At 49.7% G+C, this 20,633-nt stretch overlaps 1 protein-coding gene across 3 annotated transcripts in view; it reads left to right on the top strand.

The window, feature by feature from the left end:
- AHNAK (AHNAK nucleoprotein) overlaps positions 1-20,633 on the top strand; it is a 100,188-nt gene that overhangs the window by 11,614 nt on the left and 67,941 nt on the right. For 2 of the 3 annotated variants that reach the window (XM_070359601.1, XM_070359602.1), the window contains exon 5: positions 450-18,823. The exons of the other annotated variant lie outside the window; for it this stretch is intronic. In XM_070359601.1, coding sequence (XP_070215702.1) covers positions 450-17,978 — 17,529 coding nt within the window. In that variant the 3' untranslated portion in view covers positions 17,979-18,823. Of the gene's footprint in view, positions 1-449; positions 18,824-20,633 lie in introns of those variants that run through there. 3 annotated transcript variants of the gene reach the window in all.

Raw genomic sequence — 20,633 nt, forward strand, 5'->3', positions numbered from 1 at the left:
CTCCACCGATGCTGTCCGAAGGGTCCCTGAGAGGACTCCCCTCTGGATTAAACGAACAAGGCCAGGCAGTTGAGAGCTGAGAACTGAACTAAGTCAGCACAGAGCTGGTCGCCGGGAGGCGTCTGAGAAACTTGATGGGCTGACTTGAATCTAGGATTGGTTGTGAATCCTTCTCCCAGGCCCCAGTGTCTAGGAGTCTACTGTCCCCAGTCTTCCCCATGGCTTTTGCTTGCCAGAGTTTCCCCAAATAATTTGTTTTCTTCCTGTGATGTGGCTGTCAGCCCCTCTCTTTAGCCCCTCATGCTGGGTCCCAGAAGGCTCCATGGCCCTCCCTAACAGTCCCGGCTTCTTTGGGGAGCAGGTGACCGTACTGTCGGCTGGGCTGTGGCCGGGCGTCTGTCACTCACGCAGACTCTGCTGCAACCTGTACGGGGCGTGTGTTTCTGCAGAGCGGGGATGACGAGGAGTACCAGCGCATCTACACCACGAAGATCAAGCCTCGGCTGAAGTCAGAGGATGGAGTGGAAGGGGATGCTGGGGAGACCCAGAGCCGCACCATCACGGTGACCAGGAGGGTCACAGCCTACACTGTGGATGTGACAAGCCGTGAAGGCGCCAAGGACATTGACATCAGCAGCCCAGAGTTCAAGATCAAGATCCCACGGCACGAATTGACCGAAATCTCCACTGTGGATGTGGAGACCCAGCCTGGGAAGACAGTGATCAGACTGCCCTCGGGCTCAGGGGCTGGGTCTCCCACCACAGGCTCCACCGTGGACATCCGAGCAGGGTCCATTTCCACTGCAGGCCCAGAGTTGCCAGGGGCTGGCCACTCGAAGGTCCAGGTCACCGTGCCTGGGGTAAAGGTGGGAAGCCCGGGTGTCAGTGTCAATGCCAAGGGCTTGGACTTGGGTAGCAAAGGAGGGATCCAAGTCCCAGGGGTGGACGTTTCATCCTTTCTTGGGGGCATGGCCGTAGAGGGGCAGGGCCCATCTCTTGACGGGAAAATTAAATTTCCCACCATGAAGGTGCCAAAATTTGGTGTCTCAGTAGGGCCTGAAGGCCAGGCCCCCGAGGCAGGGTTGAGCATTTCCCCCCCTGGACTCTCCGTGGGGCACAAAGGTGGCAAACCAGGCTTGACCGTTGCTGGAAGCATCCAGACCCCTCAGCCCGAAGTCAGTGCTCCCTCTGCCAATACTGAGGGGCTTGAGGGGAAGTTGAAGGGCCCCCAGATCACTGGGCCATCCGTTGAGGGTGCTCTAGGCCTGAAAGGTGCCAAGCCACAGGGGAGTTTAGGGGTGGACATCTCTGTGCCCCAAACTGAGGGCAGCATCTCTGGCTCCAGGGTGGAAGTTCAAGCTCCTGACATTGACATTCATGGGCCTGGGGGCAAAGTGAATGTGCCCAAGGTGAAGGCCCCCCAGTTCTCTGTATCAGGTTCTAAGGGAGACAGGCCTGGCATTGATGTGACACTGCCCACAGGTGAAGTGACGCTTCCTGGGGTCTCTGGGAATGTCGACCTGCCTGAGGTTGCTTCTGGGGATCTGGAAGGGAAGTTGAAGGGTCCTAAAATCAAGGCTCCTGAAGTGACTATTCAGAAACCTAAAATCTCCATGCAGGATGTGGATCTGAGCCTTGGGTCCTCTAAACTGAAAGGAGACATTAAGGTTTCTGCTCCTGGGGTGCAAGGTGACGTTAAAGGCCCTCAAGTGGCAGTTAAAGGTGCCAAAGTGGACATAGAGACACCCAGCCTAGAGGGAACCGTGACTGGCCCCAAACTTAGTGGTTCTTCTGGGCAAGCAGGAACCTGCAGGATCTCTATGGCAGATGTAGACTTGAACGTGGCTGCACCAAAAGTGAAAGGGGGTGTTGATGTTATGCTTCCAAAAGTAGAGGGGAAAGTCAGTGTCCCTGAAGTTGATGTCAAAGGCCCCAAAGTGGATGTGAGTGCCCCAGATGTGGAAGTTCATGGTCCGGACTGGAATCTGAAAATGCCCAAGATGAAAATGCCCAAGTTCAGCACTCCAGGAGTCAAAGGGGAAGGGCCAGATGTAGATGTGAGTCTCCCCAAAGGTGATGTCAGTATTTCAGGGCCCAAGGTCAATGTGGATGCCCCAAATGTCAATATCGGGGGCCTGGCAGCCAACCTTAAAGGCCCTGATGTTCAGCTGCCTGAAGTGAGTGTCAAGACACCAAAGCTCTCCATGCCTGATGTGGATTTTCATGTGCAAGGCCCAAAAGTAAAAGGAGAGTATGATGTAACAGCACCAAAACTTGAAGGAGAGCTGAAAGGCCCCACAGTGGACATCGATGTCCCAGATGTGGATGTCCAGGGCCCAGACTGGCACCTGAAGATGCCCAAGATGAAAGTGCCCAAGTTCACTGTTCCAGGGTTCAAAGCAGAGGGCCCTGAAGTCAATGTAAACCTGCCTAAGCCTGATGTGGACATTTCTGGGCCCAAGGTAGATGTCAGTGCTCCAGATGTGAGTATTGAGGGACCAGAGGGGAAACTGAAAGGACCCAAGTTTAAGATGCCTGAGATGAATATCAAAGCACCAAAGATTTCCATACCAGATGTGGACTTACACTTAAAAGGCCCTAGTGTAAAAGGAGAATATGATGTCACAGTGCCAAAGGTTGAAGGTGAGATTAAAGTTCCTGATGTTGAACTTAAGAGTGCCAAAGTGGACATTGATGCTCCAGATGTGGATGTTCATGGCCCAGACTGGCACCTGAAGATGCCCAAGATGAAAATGCCCAAGTTCAGCATGCCCGGCTTCAAAGGAGAGGGCCCAGAAGTGGATGTGAACCTGCCCAAGACTGACATTAATATTGCTGAACCCAAGGTGGATGTTGAAGGTCCAGATGTGAATATTGAAGGACCTGAAGGAAAGCTAAAGGGTCACAAGTTTAGGATGCCAGAGATGAATATCAAGGCCCCCAAGATCTCCATGCCTGATGTAGATTTGCATGTGAAAGGTCCCAAGGTAAAGGGAGAATATGATGTTACAGTGCCAAAGCTGGAAGGGGACCTGAAGGGGCCCAAAGTAGACCTCAGTGCACCAGATGTTGAAGTTCACGGTCCCGACTGGAACCTGAAGATGCCAAAGATGAAGATGCCCAAATTCACCATGCCCAGCCTTAAAGGAGAGGGCCAAGAATTGGATATGAATCTGCCCAAGGTGGATCTTGACATTTCTGCACCAAAGGTAGATATCAATGCTCCAGATCTGAGCCTTGAAGGGCCAGAAGGAAAGTTGAAAGGCCCCAAGTTTAAGATGCCTGAGATGCACTTCAGAGCTCCTAAGATGACCCTGCCAGATGTTGACATGGATCTTAAAGGACCAAAAATGAAAGGCAGTCTTGATGTGTCTGCACCAAAAATAGAAGGTGAGATGAAAGCTCCAGAGGTGGACATCAAAGGCCCCAAATTAGATGTTAAAGCACCAGATGTGGAAGTTCAGGGTGCAGACTGGAGTCTGAAGATGCCCAAGATGAAAATGCCTAAATTCAGCATGCCCAGCTTCAAAGGCCAGGGCCCAGATGTGGACGTGAACCTGCCCAAGGCTGACATTGACGTCTCTGGGCCAAAGGTGGACATTGAAGCCCCAGATGTGAGCCTTGAGGGGCCTGAAGGAAAGCTCAAGGGTCCTAAGTTTAAGATGCCTGAGATGCACTTCAAGGGCCCCAAGATCTCCATGCCTGATGTGGACTTAAACTTGAAAGGCCCCAAAGTCAAAGGGGATGTGGATGTGTCTGTGCCCAAGATAGAAGGTGAAATGAAAGTGCCAGATGTGGACATCAAAGGCCCCAAAGTGGACGTTGATGTCCCAGATGTGGATGTCAAGGGCCCTGACTGGCACCTGAAGATGCCCAAGGTGAAAATGCCCAAGTTCAGCATGCCTGGCTTCAAAGGAGAGGGCCCTGAGGTGGATGTGAATCTGCCTAAAGCTGATATTGACATCTCTGGACCCAAGGTGGACATTGAAGCCCCAGATGTGAGCCTTGAGGGGCCTGAAGGAAAGCTCAAGGGTCCCAAGTTCAAGATGCCTGAGATGCACTTCAAGGGCCCCAAGATCTCCATGCCTGATGTGGACTTAAACTTGAAAGGCCCCAAAGTCAAAGGAGATGTGGATGTGTCTGTGCCCAAGATAGAAGGTGAAATGAAAGTGCCAGATGTGGACATCAAAGGCCCCAAAGTGGACGTTGATGTCCCAGATGTGGATGTCAAGGGCCCTGACTGGCACCTGAAGATGCCCAAGATGAAAATGCCCAAGTTCAGCATGCCTGGTTTCAAAGGAGAGGGCCCTGAGGTGGATGTGAATCTGCCTAAAGCTGATATTGACATCTCTGGACCCAAGGTGGACATTGAAGCCCCAGATGTGAGCCTTGAGGGGCCTGAAGGAAAGCTCAAGGGTCCCAAGTTCAAGATGCCTGAGATGCACTTCAAGGGCCCCAAGATCTCCATGCCTGATGTGGACTTAAACTTGAAAGGCCCCAAAGTCAAAGGGGATGTGGATGTGTCTGTGCCCAAGATAGAAGGTGAAATGAAAGTGCCAGATGTGGACATCAAAGGCCCCAAAGTGGACGTTGATGTCCCAGATGTGGATGTCAAGGGCCCTGACTGGCACCTGAAGATGCCCAAGATGAAAATGCCCAAGTTCAGCATGCCTGGCTTCAAAGGAGAGGGCCCTGAGGTGGATGTGAGTCTGCCTAAAGCTGATATTGACATCTCTGGACCCAAGGTGGACATTGAAGCCCCAGATGTGAGTCTTGAGGGGCCTGAAGGAAAGCTCAAGGGTCCTAAGTTTAAGATGCCTGAGATGCACTTCAAGGGCCCCAAGATCTCCATGCCTGATGTGGACTTAAACTTGAAAGGCCCCAAAGTCAAAGGGGATGTGGATGTGTCTGTGCCCAAGATAGAAGGTGAAATGAAAGTGCCAGATGTGGACATCAAAGGCCCCAAAGTGGACGTTGATGTCCCAGATGTGGATGTCAAGGGCCCTGACTGGCACCTGAAGATGCCCAAGATGAAAATGCCCAAGTTCAGCATGCCTAGCTTCAAAGGAGAGGGCCCTGAGGTGGATGTGAATCTGCCTAAAGCTGATATTGACATCTCTGGACCCAAGGTGGATATTGAAGCCCCAGATGTGAGTCTTGAGGGTCCAGAAGGAAAGCTTAAGGGTCCCAAGTTCAAGATGCCTGAGATGCACTTCAAGGGCCCCAAGATCTCCATGCCTGATGTGGACTTAAACTTGAAAGGCCCCAAAGTCAAAGGAGATGTGGATGTGTCTGTGCCCAAGATAGAAGGTGAAATGAAAGTGCCAGATGTGGACATCAAAGGCCCCAAAGTGGACATCGACGTCCCTGATGTGGACGTTCAAGGCCCTGACTGGCACCTGAAGATGCCCAAGATGAAAATGCCTAAATTTAGCGTGCCTGGTTTCAAAGGAGAGGGCCCTGAGGTGGATGTGAATCTGCCTAAAGCTGATATTGACATCTCTGGACCCAAGGTGGACATTGAAGCCCCAGATGTGAGTCTCGAGGGGCCAGAAGGAAAGCTCAAGGGTCCTAAGTTTAAGATGCCTGAGATGCACTTCAAAACTCCAAAGATCTCCATGCCTGACATTGATTTAAACCTCAAGGGCCCCACGGTGAAAGGGGATGTGGATGTTTCTCTGCCCAAAGTTGAAGGGGATCTGAAAGGGCCAGATGTGGACATCAAAGGCCCCAAAGTGGATGTTGATATCCCAGACGTAGATGTTCAAGGCCCAGACTGGCATCTGAAGATGCCCAAGATAAAAATGCCCAAATTCAGCATGCCTGGCTTCAAAGGAGAGGGCCCAGAAGTGGATGTGAATCTGCCCAAGGCTGACATAGACGTCTCAGGACCGAAGGTGGATGTTGAAGTTCCAGATGTGAACATTGAAGGTCCCGATGCAAAAGTAAAAGGTCCTAAATTTAAATTGCCAGAAATGAATATAAAGCCTCAGAAGATATCCATGCCAGATGTCAGTTTGCATTTGAAAGGCCCTAAAATGAAAGGAGATTATGACGTTACAGTTCCAAAAGTAGAAGGAGAGATTAAAGCCCCTGATGTTGACATCAAAGGTCCAAAAGTGGACATTAATGCACCAGATGCAGGAGTTCATGGTCCAGACTGGCACCTGAAGATGCCCAAGGTGAAAATGCCCAAGTTTAGCATGCCTGGCTTCAAAGGAGAGGGCCCAGAAGTGGATGTGAACTTGCCCAAGGCTGACATTGACATCTCAGGACCCAAGGTGGACATTGATGCCCCAGATGTAAATATTGAAGGTCCAGAGGGGAGACTGAAGGGTCCCAAATTCAAGATGCCAAGCATGCATATACAGACGCACAAAATCTCTATGCCTGATGTGGGACTTAATCTGAAATCCCCCAAACTTAAAACTGATGTAGATGTTTCTCTTCCTAAAGTGGAAGGAGACTTGAAAGGTCCTGGAATTGATGTGAAAGCCCCCAAAATGGATGTGGATGTTGGTGATATAGATATTGAATGTCCAGAAGGAAAGCTTAAGGGGCCCAAGTTTAAGATGCCCGAGATGCACTTCAAGGCTCCCAAGATCTCCATGCCTGATGTGGACTTAAACTTGAAAGGCCCCAAAGTCAAAGGGGATGTGGATGTGTCTGTGCCCAAGATAGAAGGTGAAATGAAAGTGCCAGATGTGGACATCAAAGGCCCCAAAGTGGACGTTGATGTCCCAGATGTGGATGTCAAGGGCCCAGACTGGCACCTGAAGATGCCCAAGGTGAAAATGCCCAAGTTCAGCATGCCTGGCTTCAAAGGAGAGGGCCCTGAGGTGGATGTGAATCTGCCTAAAGCTGATATTGACATCTCTGGACCCAAGGTGGACATTGAAGCCCCAGATGTGAGTCTTGAGGGGCCAGAAGGAAAATTGAAAGGCTCTAAATTTAAGATGCCTAAGTTGAATATCAAAGCTCCCAAGATCTCCATGCCAGATGTGGACTTGAATTTGAAAGGACCAAAACTGAAAGGAGAGATAGATGTTTCTGTGCCAGAACTAGAAGGTGATCTCAAAGGTCCTCAAGTTGACATCAAAGGTCCCAGTGTAGATGTGGAGGTGCCTGATGTTGATCTGGAGTGTCCTGATGCAAAGTTGAAAGGCCCTAAATTTAAGATGCCTGAGATGCACTTCAAGGCCCCCAAGATCTCCATGCCTGATGTGGACTTACACTTGAAAGGCCCCAAAGTCAAAGGTGATGTGGATGTTTCTGTGCCAAAATTGGAGGGAGATTTGAAAGGCCCCAGTGTGGATGTGGAGGTGCCTGATGTTGATCTGGAGTGTCCTGATGCAAAGTTGAAAGGCCCTAAGTTTAAGATGCCTGAGATGCACTTCAAGGCCCCCAAGATCTCCATGCCTGATGTGGACTTAAACTTGAAGGGCCCCAAAGTCAAAGGGGATGTGGATGTGTCTGTGCCCAAGATAGAAGGTGAAATGAAAGTGCCAGATGTGGACATCAAAGGCCCCAAAGTGGACATTGATGTTCCAGACGTGGATGTCCAGGGCCCAGACTGGCACCTGAAGATGCCCAAGATGAAAATGCCTAAATTCAGCATGCCCAGCTTCAAAGGCCAGGGTCCAGATGTGGACGTGAACCTGCCCAAGGCTGACATTGATGTCTCTGGGCCAAAGGTGGACATTGAAGCCCCAGATGTGAGCCTTGAGGGTCCAGAAGGAAAGCTCAAGGGTCCTAAGTTTAAGATGCCTGAGATGCACTTCAAGGGCCCCAAGATCTCCATGCCTGATGTGGACTTAAACTTGAAAGGCCCCAAAGTCAAAGGGGATGTGGATGTGTCTGTGCCCAAGATAGAAGGTGAAATGAAAGTGCCAGATGTGGACATCAAAGGCCCCAAAGTGGACGTTGATGTCCCAGATGTGGATGTCAAGGGCCCTGACTGGCACCTGAAGATGCCCAAGATGAAAATGCCCAAGTTCAGCATGCCTGGCTTCAAAGGAGAGGGCCCTGAGGTGGATGTGAGTCTGCCTAAAGCTGATATTGACATCTCTGGACCCAAGGTGGACATTGAAGCCCCAGATGTGAGTCTTGAGGGTCCAGAAGGAAAGCTCAAGGGTCCTAAGTTTAAGATGCCTGAGATGCACTTCAAGGGCCCCAAGATCTCCATGCCTGATGTGGACTTAAACTTGAAAGGCCCCAAAGTCAAAGGAGATGTGGATGTGTCTGTGCCCAAGATAGAAGGTGAAATGAAAGTGCCAGATGTGGACATCAAAGGCCCTAAAGTGGACATCGATGTCCCTGATGTGGACGTTCAAGGCCCAGACTGGCACCTGAAGATGCCCAAGATGAAAATGCCCAAGTTCAGCATGCCTGGCTTCAAAGGAGAGGGCCCTGAGGTAGATGTGAACTTGCCCAAGGCTGACATTGACATCTCTGGCCCCAAGATGGACATTAAAGGCCCAGATGTTAACCTTGAAGGACCAGAAGGAAAGTTGAAAGGTCCCAAGTTCAAGATGCCAGAGATGAACATCAAAGCCCCCAAGATCTCCATGCCTGACTTTGATTTACACCTGAAAGGCCCCAAGGTGAAAGGAGATGTGGATGTTTCTCTGCCTAAGGTGGAAGGTGACCTAGAGGCCCCTGAAGTTGACATCAAAGGCCCCAAAGTGGATGTTGCTGTCCCAGATGTGGACGTTCATGGCCCAGACTGGCACCTGAAGATGCCCAAGATGAAAATGCCCAAGTTCAGCATGCCTGGCTTCAAAGCAGAGGGCCCAGACATGGACGTGAACTTGCCCAAGGCAGACATTGATGTCTCGGGACCCAAAGTGGACATTGAAGGCCCTGATGTTCATCTTGAAGGACCAGAAGGAAAGTGGAAAAGCCCAAAGTTTAAAATGCCGGAAATGCATTTTAAAACTCCAAAGATATCCATGCCGGATATTGATCTTAATCTGACAGGTCCAAAGATAAAAGGTGATGTGGATGTCACGTGCCCCAAGGTAGAGGGAGATTTTAAAGGACCTGAAATTGACCTCAAAGGTCCCAAAGTAGACATTGATGTCCCAGATGTGGACGTTCAAGGCCCTGACTGGCACCTGAAGATGCCTAAGATGAAAATGCCCAAGTTCAGCATGCCTGGCTTCAAAGGAGAGGGCCCGGAAGTGGATGTGAACCTGCCCAAGGCTGACATTGATGTGTCAGCACCCAAGGTGGGCATTGAAGGCCCTGATGTTAACCTTGAAGGACCAGAAGGAAAGTTGAAAGGTCCTAAGTTCAAGATGCCAGAGATGAACATCAAAGCCCCCAAGATCTCCATGCCTGACTTTGATTTACACCTGAAAGGCCCCAAGGTGAAAGGAGATGTGGATGTTTCTCTGCCTAAGGTGGAAGGTGACCTAGAGGCCCCTGAAGTTGACATCAAAGGCCCCAAAGTGGATGTTGCTGTCCCAGATGTGGACGTTCATGGTCCAGACTGGCACCTGAAGATGCCCAAGATGAAAATGCCCAAGTTCAGCATGCCTGGCTTCAAAGGAGAGGGCCCAGAAGTGGATGTGAACCTGCCTAAAGCTGACATTGACATCTCAGGACCCAAAGTGGACATTGAAGGCCCTGATGTGAGCCTTGAAGGTCCTGAAGGGAAGCTCAAGGGTCCTAAGTTCAAGATGCCAGAGATGAACGTCAAAGCCCCCAAGATCTCCATGCCTGACATTGATCTTAACCTGAAGGGCCCCAAAGTGAAGGGAGATGTTGATGTGTCTTTACCAAAAGTGGAAGGTGAGATGAAAGTTCCTGAAGTGGATATTAAAGCCCCCAAGGTGGACATTGATGTCCCAGATGTGGATGTTCATGGCCCCGACTGGCACCTAAAGATGCCCAAGATAAAAATGCCCAAGATCAGCATGCCTGGCTTCAAAGGAGAGGGCCCAGAAGTGGATGTGAACCTGCCCAAGGCCGATATAGACGTCTCCGGACCCAAGGTGGACATTGATGTTCCAGATGTGAACATTGAAGGTCCAGATGCGAAACTGAAGGGTCCCAAGTTCAAGATGCCAGAGATGAACATCAAAGCTCCTAAGATCTCCATGCCAGATCTGGACCTTAATCTTAAAGGCCCTAAAGTGAAAGGAGAGGTGGATGTTTCACTTCCAAATGTAGAAGGTGATTTGAAAGGGCCTTCTCTTGACATCAAAGGGCCAAAGATGGATGTAGATGCACCTGATATTGACATTCATGGCCCAGAAGGCAAATTAAAAGGTCCAAAGCTGAAGATGCCTGACATGCATGTAAACATGCCCAAGATCTCCATGCCAGAAATTGACCTGAATTTGAAGGGCTCAAAACTTAAGGGAGATGTTGATGTTTCTGGGCCCAAATTGGAAGGTGATATTAAAGCTCCCAAGTTGGATATAAAGGGCCCAGAAGTGGACATTTCTGGTCCTAAGCTGAATATTGAAGGAAAGTCAAAGAAATCACGTTTTAAGCTTCCTAAATTTAATTTTTCGGGCTCCAAAGTTCAGACACCTGAGGTAGATGTCAAGGTCAAAAAGCCAGATCTTGACGTAACAGGTCCAAAAGTTGACATTAATGCTCCTGATGTTGAGGTCCAAGGAAAAGTAAAAGGACCCAAGTTCAAAATGCCTTTCCTAAGTATTTCATCTCCTAAAGTGTCAATGCCTGATGTGGAGTTAAATCTGAAAGGTCCTAAAGTCAAAGGAGACTTAGATGTTGCAGGTCCTAATTTAGAAGGTGATCTTAAAGGACCCAAAGTGGATATTAAGGCACCAGAAATTCATCTGGATGCACCTGATGTGGATGTTCATGGTCCAGACTGGAATTTAAAAATGCCCAAGATGAAAATGCCCAAGTTCAGTGTGCCTGGGTTAAAAGCAGAAGGACCAGATATGGCTGTGGATCTGCCGAAAGGAGATATCAACATAGAGGGTCCCAAAATGGACATTGAGGGCCCAGAAGTCAAAGTGGAAGGTCTAGACGGAGGCTTAAAAGGCCCCAAATTCAAGATGCCTGACATAAATATCAAAGCTCCCAAGATCTCCATGCCTGACATTGATTTAAACTTGAAGGGCCCCACGGTGAAAGGTGACGTGGATATCTCTCTGCCCAAAGTTGAAGGTGACCTCAAGGGCCCTGACATTGACATCAAAGGCCCGAAAGTGGACATTGATGTCCCAGATGTGGACGTTCATGGCCCAGACTGGCACCTGAAGATGCCCAAGGTGAAAATGCCCAAGTTCAGCATGCCTGGCTTCAAAGGAGAGGGCCCAGAAGTGGATGTGAATCTGCCCAAGGCTGACATAGATGTCTCCGGACCCAAGGTGGACATTGATGTTCCAGATGTGAACATTGAAGGTCCAGATGCAAAACTGAAGGGCCCCAAGTTCAAGATGCCAGAGATGAACATCAAAGCTCCCAAGATCTCCATGCCTGACATTGACTTAAATCTGAAAGGACCCAAAGTAAAGGGAGATGTGGACATTTCTCTGCCTAAGGTGGAAGGTGACCTCAAGGGCCCTGAAGTTGACATCAAGGGCCCCAAAGTGGACATTGATGTTCCAGATGTGAACATTGAAGGTCCAGATGCAAAACTGAAGGGTCCCAAATTCAAGATACCAGAGATGAACATCAAAGCTCCCAAGATCTCCATGCCTGACCTTGACTTTAATCTGAAGGGTCCCAAACTGAAGGGTGATGTGGATGTATCTTTGCCAAAAGTAGAAGGTGACCTCAAGGGTCCCGAGGTGGACATCAAGGGCCCAAAAGTAGATGTTGAAACTCCTGATATTAACATTGAAGGTTCAGAGGGGAAATTGAAGGGGCCCAAATTTAAGATGCCAGAGATGCACCTAAAGGCTCCCAAGATCTCCATGCCTGACATTGACTTAAACCTGAAAGGACCCAAAGTGAAGGGGGATGTGGATATTTCTCTGCCTAAGGTGGAAGGTGACCTCAAGGGCCCTGAAGTTGACATCAAAGGTCCCAAAGTGGACATTGATGCTCCAGATGTGGACGTTCAAGGCCCAGACTGGCATCTGAAGATGCCCAAGATAAAAATGCCCAAGATCAGCATGCCTGGCTTCAAAGGAGAGGGCCCGGAAGTGGATGTGAACCTGCCCAAGGCTGACATTGATGTGTCAGCACCCAAAGTGGACATCGAAGGCCCTGATGTGAGCCTTGAAGGACCAGAAGGAAAGTTGAAAGGTCCTAAGTTCAAGATGCCAGAGATGAACATCAAAGCCCCCAAGATCTCCATGCCTGACTTTGATTTACACCTGAAAGGCCCCAAGGTGAAAGGAGATGTGGATGTTTCTCTGCCTAAGGTGGAAGGTGACCTAAAGGCCCCTGAAGTTGACATCAAAGGCCCCAAAGTGGACATTGATGCTCCAGATGTGAATGTTCATGGTCCAGACTGGCACCTGAAGATGCCCAAGATAAAAATGCCCAAGATTAGCATGCCTGGCTTCAAAGGAGAGGGCCCAGAAGTGGATGTGAACCTGCCTAAAGCTGACATTGACATATCAGGTCCCAAGGTGGACATAGACACTCCCGACATTGATATTCATGGTCCAGAAGGAAAACTGAAGGGCCCCAAGTTTAAAATGCCTGACCTGCACCTCAAGGCACCCAAGATCTCCATGCCTGAAGTTGACCTGAATCTGAAGGGCCCCAAGGTAAAGGGTGATGTGGACATATCTCTGCCCAAAGTTGAAGGTGACCTCAAGGGCCCTGACGTTGACATCAAAGGCCCGAAAGTGGACATTGATGTCCCAGATGTGGACGTTCATGGCCCAGACTGGCACCTGAAGATGCCCAAGGTGAAAATGCCCAAGTTCAGCATGCCTGGCTTCAAAGGAGAGGGCCCAGAAGTGGACGTGAATCTGCCCAAGGCCGACATAGACATCTCCGGACCCAAGGTGGACATTGATGTTCCAGATGTGAACATTGAAGGTCCAGATGCAAAACTGAAGGGCCCCAAGTTCAAGATGCCAGAGATGAACATCAAAGCTCCCAAGATCTCCATGCCTGACATTGACTTAAATCTGAAAGGACCCAAAGTAAAGGGAGATGTGGACATTTCTCTGCCTAAGGTGGAAGGTGACTTCAAGGGCCCTGAAGTTGACATCAAGGGCCCCAAAGTGGACATTGATGTCCCAGATGTGGATGTTCATGGCCCAGACTGGCACCTGAAGATGCCCAAGATGAAAATGCCCAAGTTCAGCATGCCTGGCTTCAAAGGAGAGGGCCCAGAAGTGGATGTGAACCTGCCCAAAGCCGACATAGATGTCTCCGGACCCAAGGTGGACATTGATGTTCCAGATGTGAACATTGAAGGTCCAGATGCAAAACTGAAGGGCCCCAAGTTCAAGATGCCAGAGATGAACATCAAAGCTCCCAAGATCTCCATGCCTGACCTTGACTTCAACCTGAAGGGTCCCAAAATGAAGGGTGATGTTGATATATCTCTGCCCAAAGTTGAGGGTGATCTCAAGGCTCCTGAGGTGGACATCAAAGGCCCCAAACTGGATATTGATGCTCCTGATATTAGTATTGAAGGCCCAGAAGGAAAACTGAAGGGGCCTAAATTTAAGATGCCGGAGATGAACATTAAAGCCCCGAAGATCTCCATGCCTGACTTTGACTTAAATCTGAAAGGGCCAAATGTAAAGGGTGGTGTGGACCTTTCACTGCCTAAGGTAGAAGGCGATCTGAAAGGGCCAGAGGTGGACATTGAAGGTCCTGAAGGGAAGCTCAAAGGACCCAAATTTAAGATGCCTGATGTCCACTTCAAAACTCCACAAATCTCCATGAGTGACATTGATTTGAACTTGAAAGGACCTAAGATAAAAGGAGATTTGGATACTTCCATCCCTAAATTGGAAGGAGATCTGAAAGGCCCAAAAGTAGATGTTAAAGGCCCTGCGCTGGACATAGATACTCCTGACATTGACATTCATGGTCCAGAAGGAAAACTGAAGGGTCCCAAGTTTAAAATGCCTGACCTGCACCTCAAGGCACCCAAGATCTCCATGCCTGAAGTTGACCTGAATCTGAAGGGCCCCAAGGTAAAGGGTGATGTGGACGTATCTCTGCCCAAAGTGGAAGGTGACCTCAAGGGCCCTGACGTTGACATCAAAGGCCCGAAAGTGGACATTGATGTCCCAGATGTGGACGTTCATGGCCCAGACTGGCACCTGAAGATGCCCAAGGTGAAAATGCCCAAGTTCAGCATGCCTGGCTTCAAAGGAGAGGGCCCAGAAGTGGACGTGAATCTGCCCAAGGCCGACATAGACGTCTCTGGACCCAAGGTGGACATTGATGTTCCAGATGTGAACATTGAAGGTCCAGATGCAAAACTGAAGGGCCCCAAGTTCAAGATGCCAGAGATGAACATCAAAGCTCCCAAGATCTCCATGCCTGACATTGACTTAAATCTGAAAGGACCCAAAGTAAAGGGAGATGTGGACATTTCTCTGCCTAAGGTGGAAGGTGACCTCAAGGGCCCTGAAGTTGACATCAAGGGCCCCAAAGTGGACATTGATGTCCCAGATGTGGACGTTCATGGCCCAGACTGGCACCTGAAGATGCCCAAGGTGAAAATGCCCAAGTTCAGCATGCCTGGCTTCAAAGGAGAGGGCCCAGAAGTGGATGTGAACCTGCCCAAAGCCGACATAGATGTCTCAGGACCCAAGGTGGACATTGATGTTCCAGATGTGAACATTGAAGGTCCAGATGCAAAACTGAAAGGCCCCAAGTTCAAAATGCCAGAGATAAATATCAAAGCTCCCAAGATCTCCATGCCTGATGTTGACCTGGATTTAAAAGGCTCCTTAGGCAAGGGTGATTTTGATGTATCTGTTCCTAAGATTGAAGGGACTTTCAAAGGCCCAGAAGTAGACCTTAAAGGTCCAAGTCTAGATGTTGAAGGCCCTGATGCGAAACTCAGTGGCCCACGTTTGAAGATGCCATCACTGGATATTTCTGCTCCTAAAGTAACTGCTCCTGACATTGATTTGCATCTCAAGACACCCAAAATTGGAATTTCTGGTCCCAAATTAGAAGGTGGTGAACTGGACCTCAAGGGACCCAAAGTTGATTTAGAAGCTCCAAGCTTAGATGTACACGTGGAGAGCCCAGATGTTAACATTGAAGGGCCAGATGTAAAAATTCCCAAATTTAAGAAACCCAAGTTTGGGTTTGGGGCAAAAAGCCCCAAAGCTGACTTCAAGTCACCTATACTTGATGTGACAGTTCCTGAGGCAGAGCTGAACATTGAGGCTCCTGACATTAGTGTTGGTGGCAAGGGCAAGAAAAGTAAGTTTAAAATGCCAAAAATTCACATGAGTGGGCCTAAAATGAAGGCCAAGAAGCAAGGATTTGATTTGAATGCTCCTGGGGGTGAAATTGATGCCAGTCTCAAGTCTCCCGACATAGATGTCAATGTTGCGGGGCCCGACGCCTCACTGAAAGTTGACGTGAAATCTCCCAAGACCAAGAAACCTATGTTTGGGAAAATGTACTTCCCAGATGTAGAATTTGACATTAAATCTTCTAAATTTAAAGCTGAGGCATCTCTCCCTAGCCCCAAAATAGGGGGTGAAATCCAGGCGCCTGATCTGGATATTTCTTCACCAGGGATTAATGTGGAAGGTCCTGACATCAAGCTGAAGGCTCCCAAGATCAAGGCACCAGGTGTCGATGTCTCAGGGCCAAAGATAGAGGGCGACTTGAAAGGCCCCAGGGTGCAGGCAAACCTGGATGCACCTGACGTCAACATTGAAGGCCCAGATGCTAAAGTCAAAGCACCATCATTCGGCATTTCTGCCCCTCAAGTATCCATCCCTGATGTGAATGTTAGCTTGAAAGGACCAAAGATAAAGGGTGATGTCCCCAGTGTGGGACTGGAAGGACCAGATGTAGATCTGCAAGGTCCGGAATCGAAAATTAAGTTCCCTAAGTTTTCGATGCCCAAAATCGGCATCCCTGGTGTGAAAGTGGACGGTGGGGGAGCTGAGGTCCAGCTACCCTCTCTTGAAGGAGGCTTGAACGCACCAGACGTCAAGCTTGAAGGGCCTGATGTGTCTCTCAAGGGGCCAAAAGTAGACTTGCCATCAGTGAACCTCTCTACACCAAAAATCTCTGGACCTGACCTTGACCTGAACTTGAAAGGACCAAGTTTGAAGGGAGATATGGATGTATCTGTTCCCAGCATGAGGGTGCATGCCCCTGGGTTTGACCTCAGAGGTGCCGGTGGAAAGGTGAAGGTAGAAGGTGATGGAGTGAAGGTGCCTGGAATCGATGCCACAGCAGCGCTTGACATTGGTGTGCCAGATGTGACCCTGAAAGGACCAAGCCTGCAGGGCGACCTGGCCGTCTCTGGTGACATCAAGTGTCCCTCGGTATCAGTAGGTGCTCCTGATCTAAGCTTGGAGGCACCTGAGGGTGGTATTAAACTTCCCAAGATGAAGCTGCCCCAGTTTGGCATCTCCGCTCCAGGGTCTGATGTGGACATCAACGTCAAGGGGCCTCAGGTGACTGGAGAACTCAAGGGGCCTGGCATGGACGTGAACCTCGGAGGCCTGAACCTGAAAGGGCCTCAGATCTCTGGCCCTCAAATCTCAGTGCCGGATGTGGACTTGAGCTTGGAAGGACCAAAAATAAAAGGCAGCCTCGGGGCCAGTGGTGAGATGAAAGGCCCCACGGTTGGTCTTCCGGGCATCAGTGTTCAAGGCCTGGAAGGAAGCCTCCAAATGCCTGGGATGAAGTCATCTGGATGTGATGTGGCGCTGCCAGGTGTGAATGTGAAAGTCCCAACTGGGCAGATTTCTGGTCCTGAAATCAAAGGTGACCTGAAAGGTTCAGGGATAGGTTTCCGTGGAGCTGCTCCTGACATTGACGTGAAAGGGCCTTCATTGAATGTGGCATCTCCTGAGTCAGATTTCGGTGTCAGCTTGAAGGGCCCGAAAATCAAAGGAGGCATGGATGTTTCGGGGGGTGTCAGTGCCCCAGATATCAGCCTAGGTGAAGGGCACGTGAACGTCAAAGGTTCCGGTGGGGAGTGGAAAGGACCCCAGGTCTCCTCTGCTCTCAACCTGGATGCACCTACGTTTGCTGGAGGACTTCATTTCTCAGGACCAAAGGTAGAAGGAGGTGTCAAAGGAGGCCAGGTTGGACTTCAGGGTCCTGGACTGAGCGTGTCTGGGCCTCAAGGTCACTTGGAAAGTGGATCTGGAAAAGTAACATTCCCCAAGATGAAGATCCCCAAGTTCACCTTCTCTGGCCGGGAGCTGGTGGGCAGAGAAGTCGGGGTGGATATTAACTTCCCTAAAGTGGAGGCCAGTGTCCAGTCTGGTGCTGGAGAGGGCGAGTGGGAAGAATCTGATGTAAAACTTAAAAAGTCCAAAATCAAGATGCCCAAGTTCACCTTCTCCAAACCTAAAGGGAAAGCTGGCGTGGCCGGCTCACCAGAAGCATCCGTTTCGGGCTCCAAAGGTGACCTGAAGAGCTCCAAGGCCAGTCTGGGTTCCCTGGAAGGCGAGGCCGAGGTCGACACATCTTCACCCAAAGGCAAATTCTCCTTATTCAAAAGCAAGAAGCCAAGCCACCGCTCAAATTCCTTCAGTGACGAAAGGGAGCACTCTGCCCCTCCCACCCCCACGGGGACTTTGGAGTTCGAGGGTGGGGAGGTGGCGCTGGAAGGCGGGAAAGTCAAAGGGAAACACGGCAAGCTGAAATTTGGTACCTTTGGTGGATTGGGGTCAAAGAGCAAAGGTCATTATGAGGTGACTGGGAGCGATGATGAGGCAGGCAAGTTACAGGGGAGTGGAGTGTCCTCATCCTCTAAGAAGTCCCGACTGTCGTCTTCTTCTAGCAACGACAGTGGGACTAAGGTTGGCATCCAGCTTCCCGAGGTGGAGCTGACAGTTTCCACAAAGAAAGAGTAGCCGGCCTCTGTGTGTGTATATATCTGTATAGAACTCCATCAGCCTTGGTTGTGTTTGTATATAAACTCCAAAGAGAAACACGCCAACAGCCTCAGCGACAATGCAAAGATCTGGCCTCTGCCAGGGGCAAGTGCTGAAAAGCCAGCTGCCTTTAGGCTCCTCCCGGAGCTTTACAGATAGGTTCCAAGTTCTTCGTCCAGCCCATGTGCAAAATCAGCAGTATTTGCCTTCAGATTTCAGTTTTTTGTTTTGTTTTCTTTTTTGCATTGAATGCTGAGAGCTCCTGTTTACTAAGCCAGCTTTTGTGTTTATTATCTTCATTTTTACTGAACATTGTTAGTGTTGGGGTCATGGAAACCCACTTTTTTCATTGTAATGACTTTTGGGGGCTTTTGTTAGTAAGGGTGGGGTGGGGTAGAAGGCAGTAGAGGGGAGCCAGACCTTTTTCTCCTACAATTGGGTCTACTCAAGCAGCAAACACCCAAAGAGGGCTGAGAGGAGCCAGCCGGTGGGGTGTGTGGGTGTTTCTAGAACTGTGTATCATTGCTTTTTGTTTCCCCAGGGGTGGCGGTCGGTCCCAGCCTGTTCGGTGCTCACGGGGGAGAGGGAATTAGAATCTTTTTGTAAATTAGGCCACCCACTTGCTCCACACGAGGGCCTTTCATTCTGTGTGTTGTAAGAGAAATGTTTTCTTCGTGATCGCCACGTTCCTGATATTAGTTCTGATTTCCTTTAACAAATGTTATTGTGATTAAGAAAATTTCCAGCACTTTAATGGCAAATTAATTGAGAATGTAAGAAAATTGATGCTGTCAAGGGCAAATAAAGCTGTTTATTAACCCGGATATCCTGTGCCTTTGCGTTCTGTGTTGGGAGGATGAGGCCTGGGGAGGCTGCAGGCCCAGTCCTGACAGGTCAGACTGGGTCCACTGAGTGGCGTTGCTGGTTGCAATAGTGGGTAGTGGGAGGGATTCTTTGCTTCTTGATTCTCACAGGGAGGCTGTTTGCACCACCACTGAGAAATCGAGAGAGGCTGGGCATGTTGGCAGCCCAAAGCTCAGGACCTGCCCGCCAATTTGGCATCCTCAGATAGGAATATACCATACAGAAATGATTCAGACGTAAATGGATAAAAAGGCCTGTTAGAGTGACAGAAAAGGACCTGGCCGTGGGTCACAGGCCTGCCCGCGCTTCCTGGCTTGGCTGCAGGTTTGCTGACTGGCCTCATTACCTGCCATCCTGGGCCTCAGTATCCTCTCATTTGAAATAAGGGCGCTGATCTCATGTCACATATCTTTATGATTCCTTCTAGGCCATGTGAGGGCTAAACTTTATGAAAAATATCTTCTGACAAAAGTCCCCCCTCCTTTTCTTTTGGTTACGCCATGCAGCATTGTGGGATCTTAGTCCCCTGACCAGGGATCAGATCCGTGCCCCCTCCATTGGGAGCACAGAGCCTTAAGCACTGGACCACCAGGGAATTCCAAAAGGCCCCTTTTGATTTCTAGTTCTGTGGACAATGCATGGTGGGTGGAGGAGCCTCCTAGAAACTGGTTCCTGACGTCTGTCATTGCTGGGCAGAGGGCAGTGCCTTCTTAGACCGAAACGATCGAACCAAGCTCAGCCCCGTGGCCATGTCTCAGCATTTCCATCTTACCACCAGCGGAGGCAGCTCTGTTCCTCTCCGGTCATCCCCGGAGTGGAGATGCCAGCTCCCACCCCTCCACCCTCTCCAGAGCCAGTTTGTCTGTGGGTCTCTGTGCAGAGCAGTGGGGTCTCCTGCCCAGAGTGAACTCCACCTGCCCTTGTTTGGATTGCAAATGGGCCTCAGCCAGCTTCATCCATTCACACCTCAGCCAGCAGAATCTGTGTCCTTGGCAGGGGGGTACGGTTTGGAGCTCAAGGGTGAGTCTAGGTTTTGGAAAGGATAGGTGATAAGGGAGGCACTTGATTGCCTGTGGTTTTTAAATTTTTTATTTTTTTAATAAGTATTGCTGATTAACAATGTCGTGTTACTTTCAAGTGTACAGCAATGTGATTCGGTTATATACATGTATTCTTCAGATTCTTTTCCCCTATAGGTTATTACAAAATGTTGAGTATAGTTCCCTGTGCTATACATTAGGTTCTTATTGGTTATCTATTTTATATGTAATAGTGTACATCTGTCCATCTCAAACTCCTAATTTATCCCTCCCCTCCGTGGCTTTTTTAAAGCTGCTTTTGTGAACTGGGGAAGAGTTTCCTCACCAGTTAAAACAGGGATAGCATCCGCAGGACCAGAGTCTGTTCAGGTATTTGGGGTGTCTGCTGTGCAGGGACACCACATTTAGGCGTGTAGCATTCATGTCACAGCTGTGTTTGTTTATTGGGAGCACGAGGGTGGGCACGGAGTCCTAGAGAGGCAGGTGTGAGCCCTTGCAGGCACACAAACGTTAGAACGTGCATACCCGCCTACATGCATTTGTCTTCTAACTGGGTCTGGGCATCCCACAAAGGTGCTTCTTACAACCACAGCTCAAAGCTCAATTCTCAATCCTTCCTCCATTCTCAAGCTGACACGGGTGTTGGGATGGGACAGAGTGTGCATGCTCCCTGAGATATGTGGCCCTGGTGTTGAGAGAGGTTAAGTGGCTGACAGTGTGGTCCCCTTGT

This window comes from Bos mutus, chromosome 22 (assembly GCF_027580195.1).
Source record: "Bos mutus isolate GX-2022 chromosome 22, NWIPB_WYAK_1.1, whole genome shotgun sequence".
NCBI classification, from domain to species: domain Eukaryota; kingdom Metazoa; phylum Chordata; class Mammalia; order Artiodactyla; family Bovidae; genus Bos; species Bos mutus.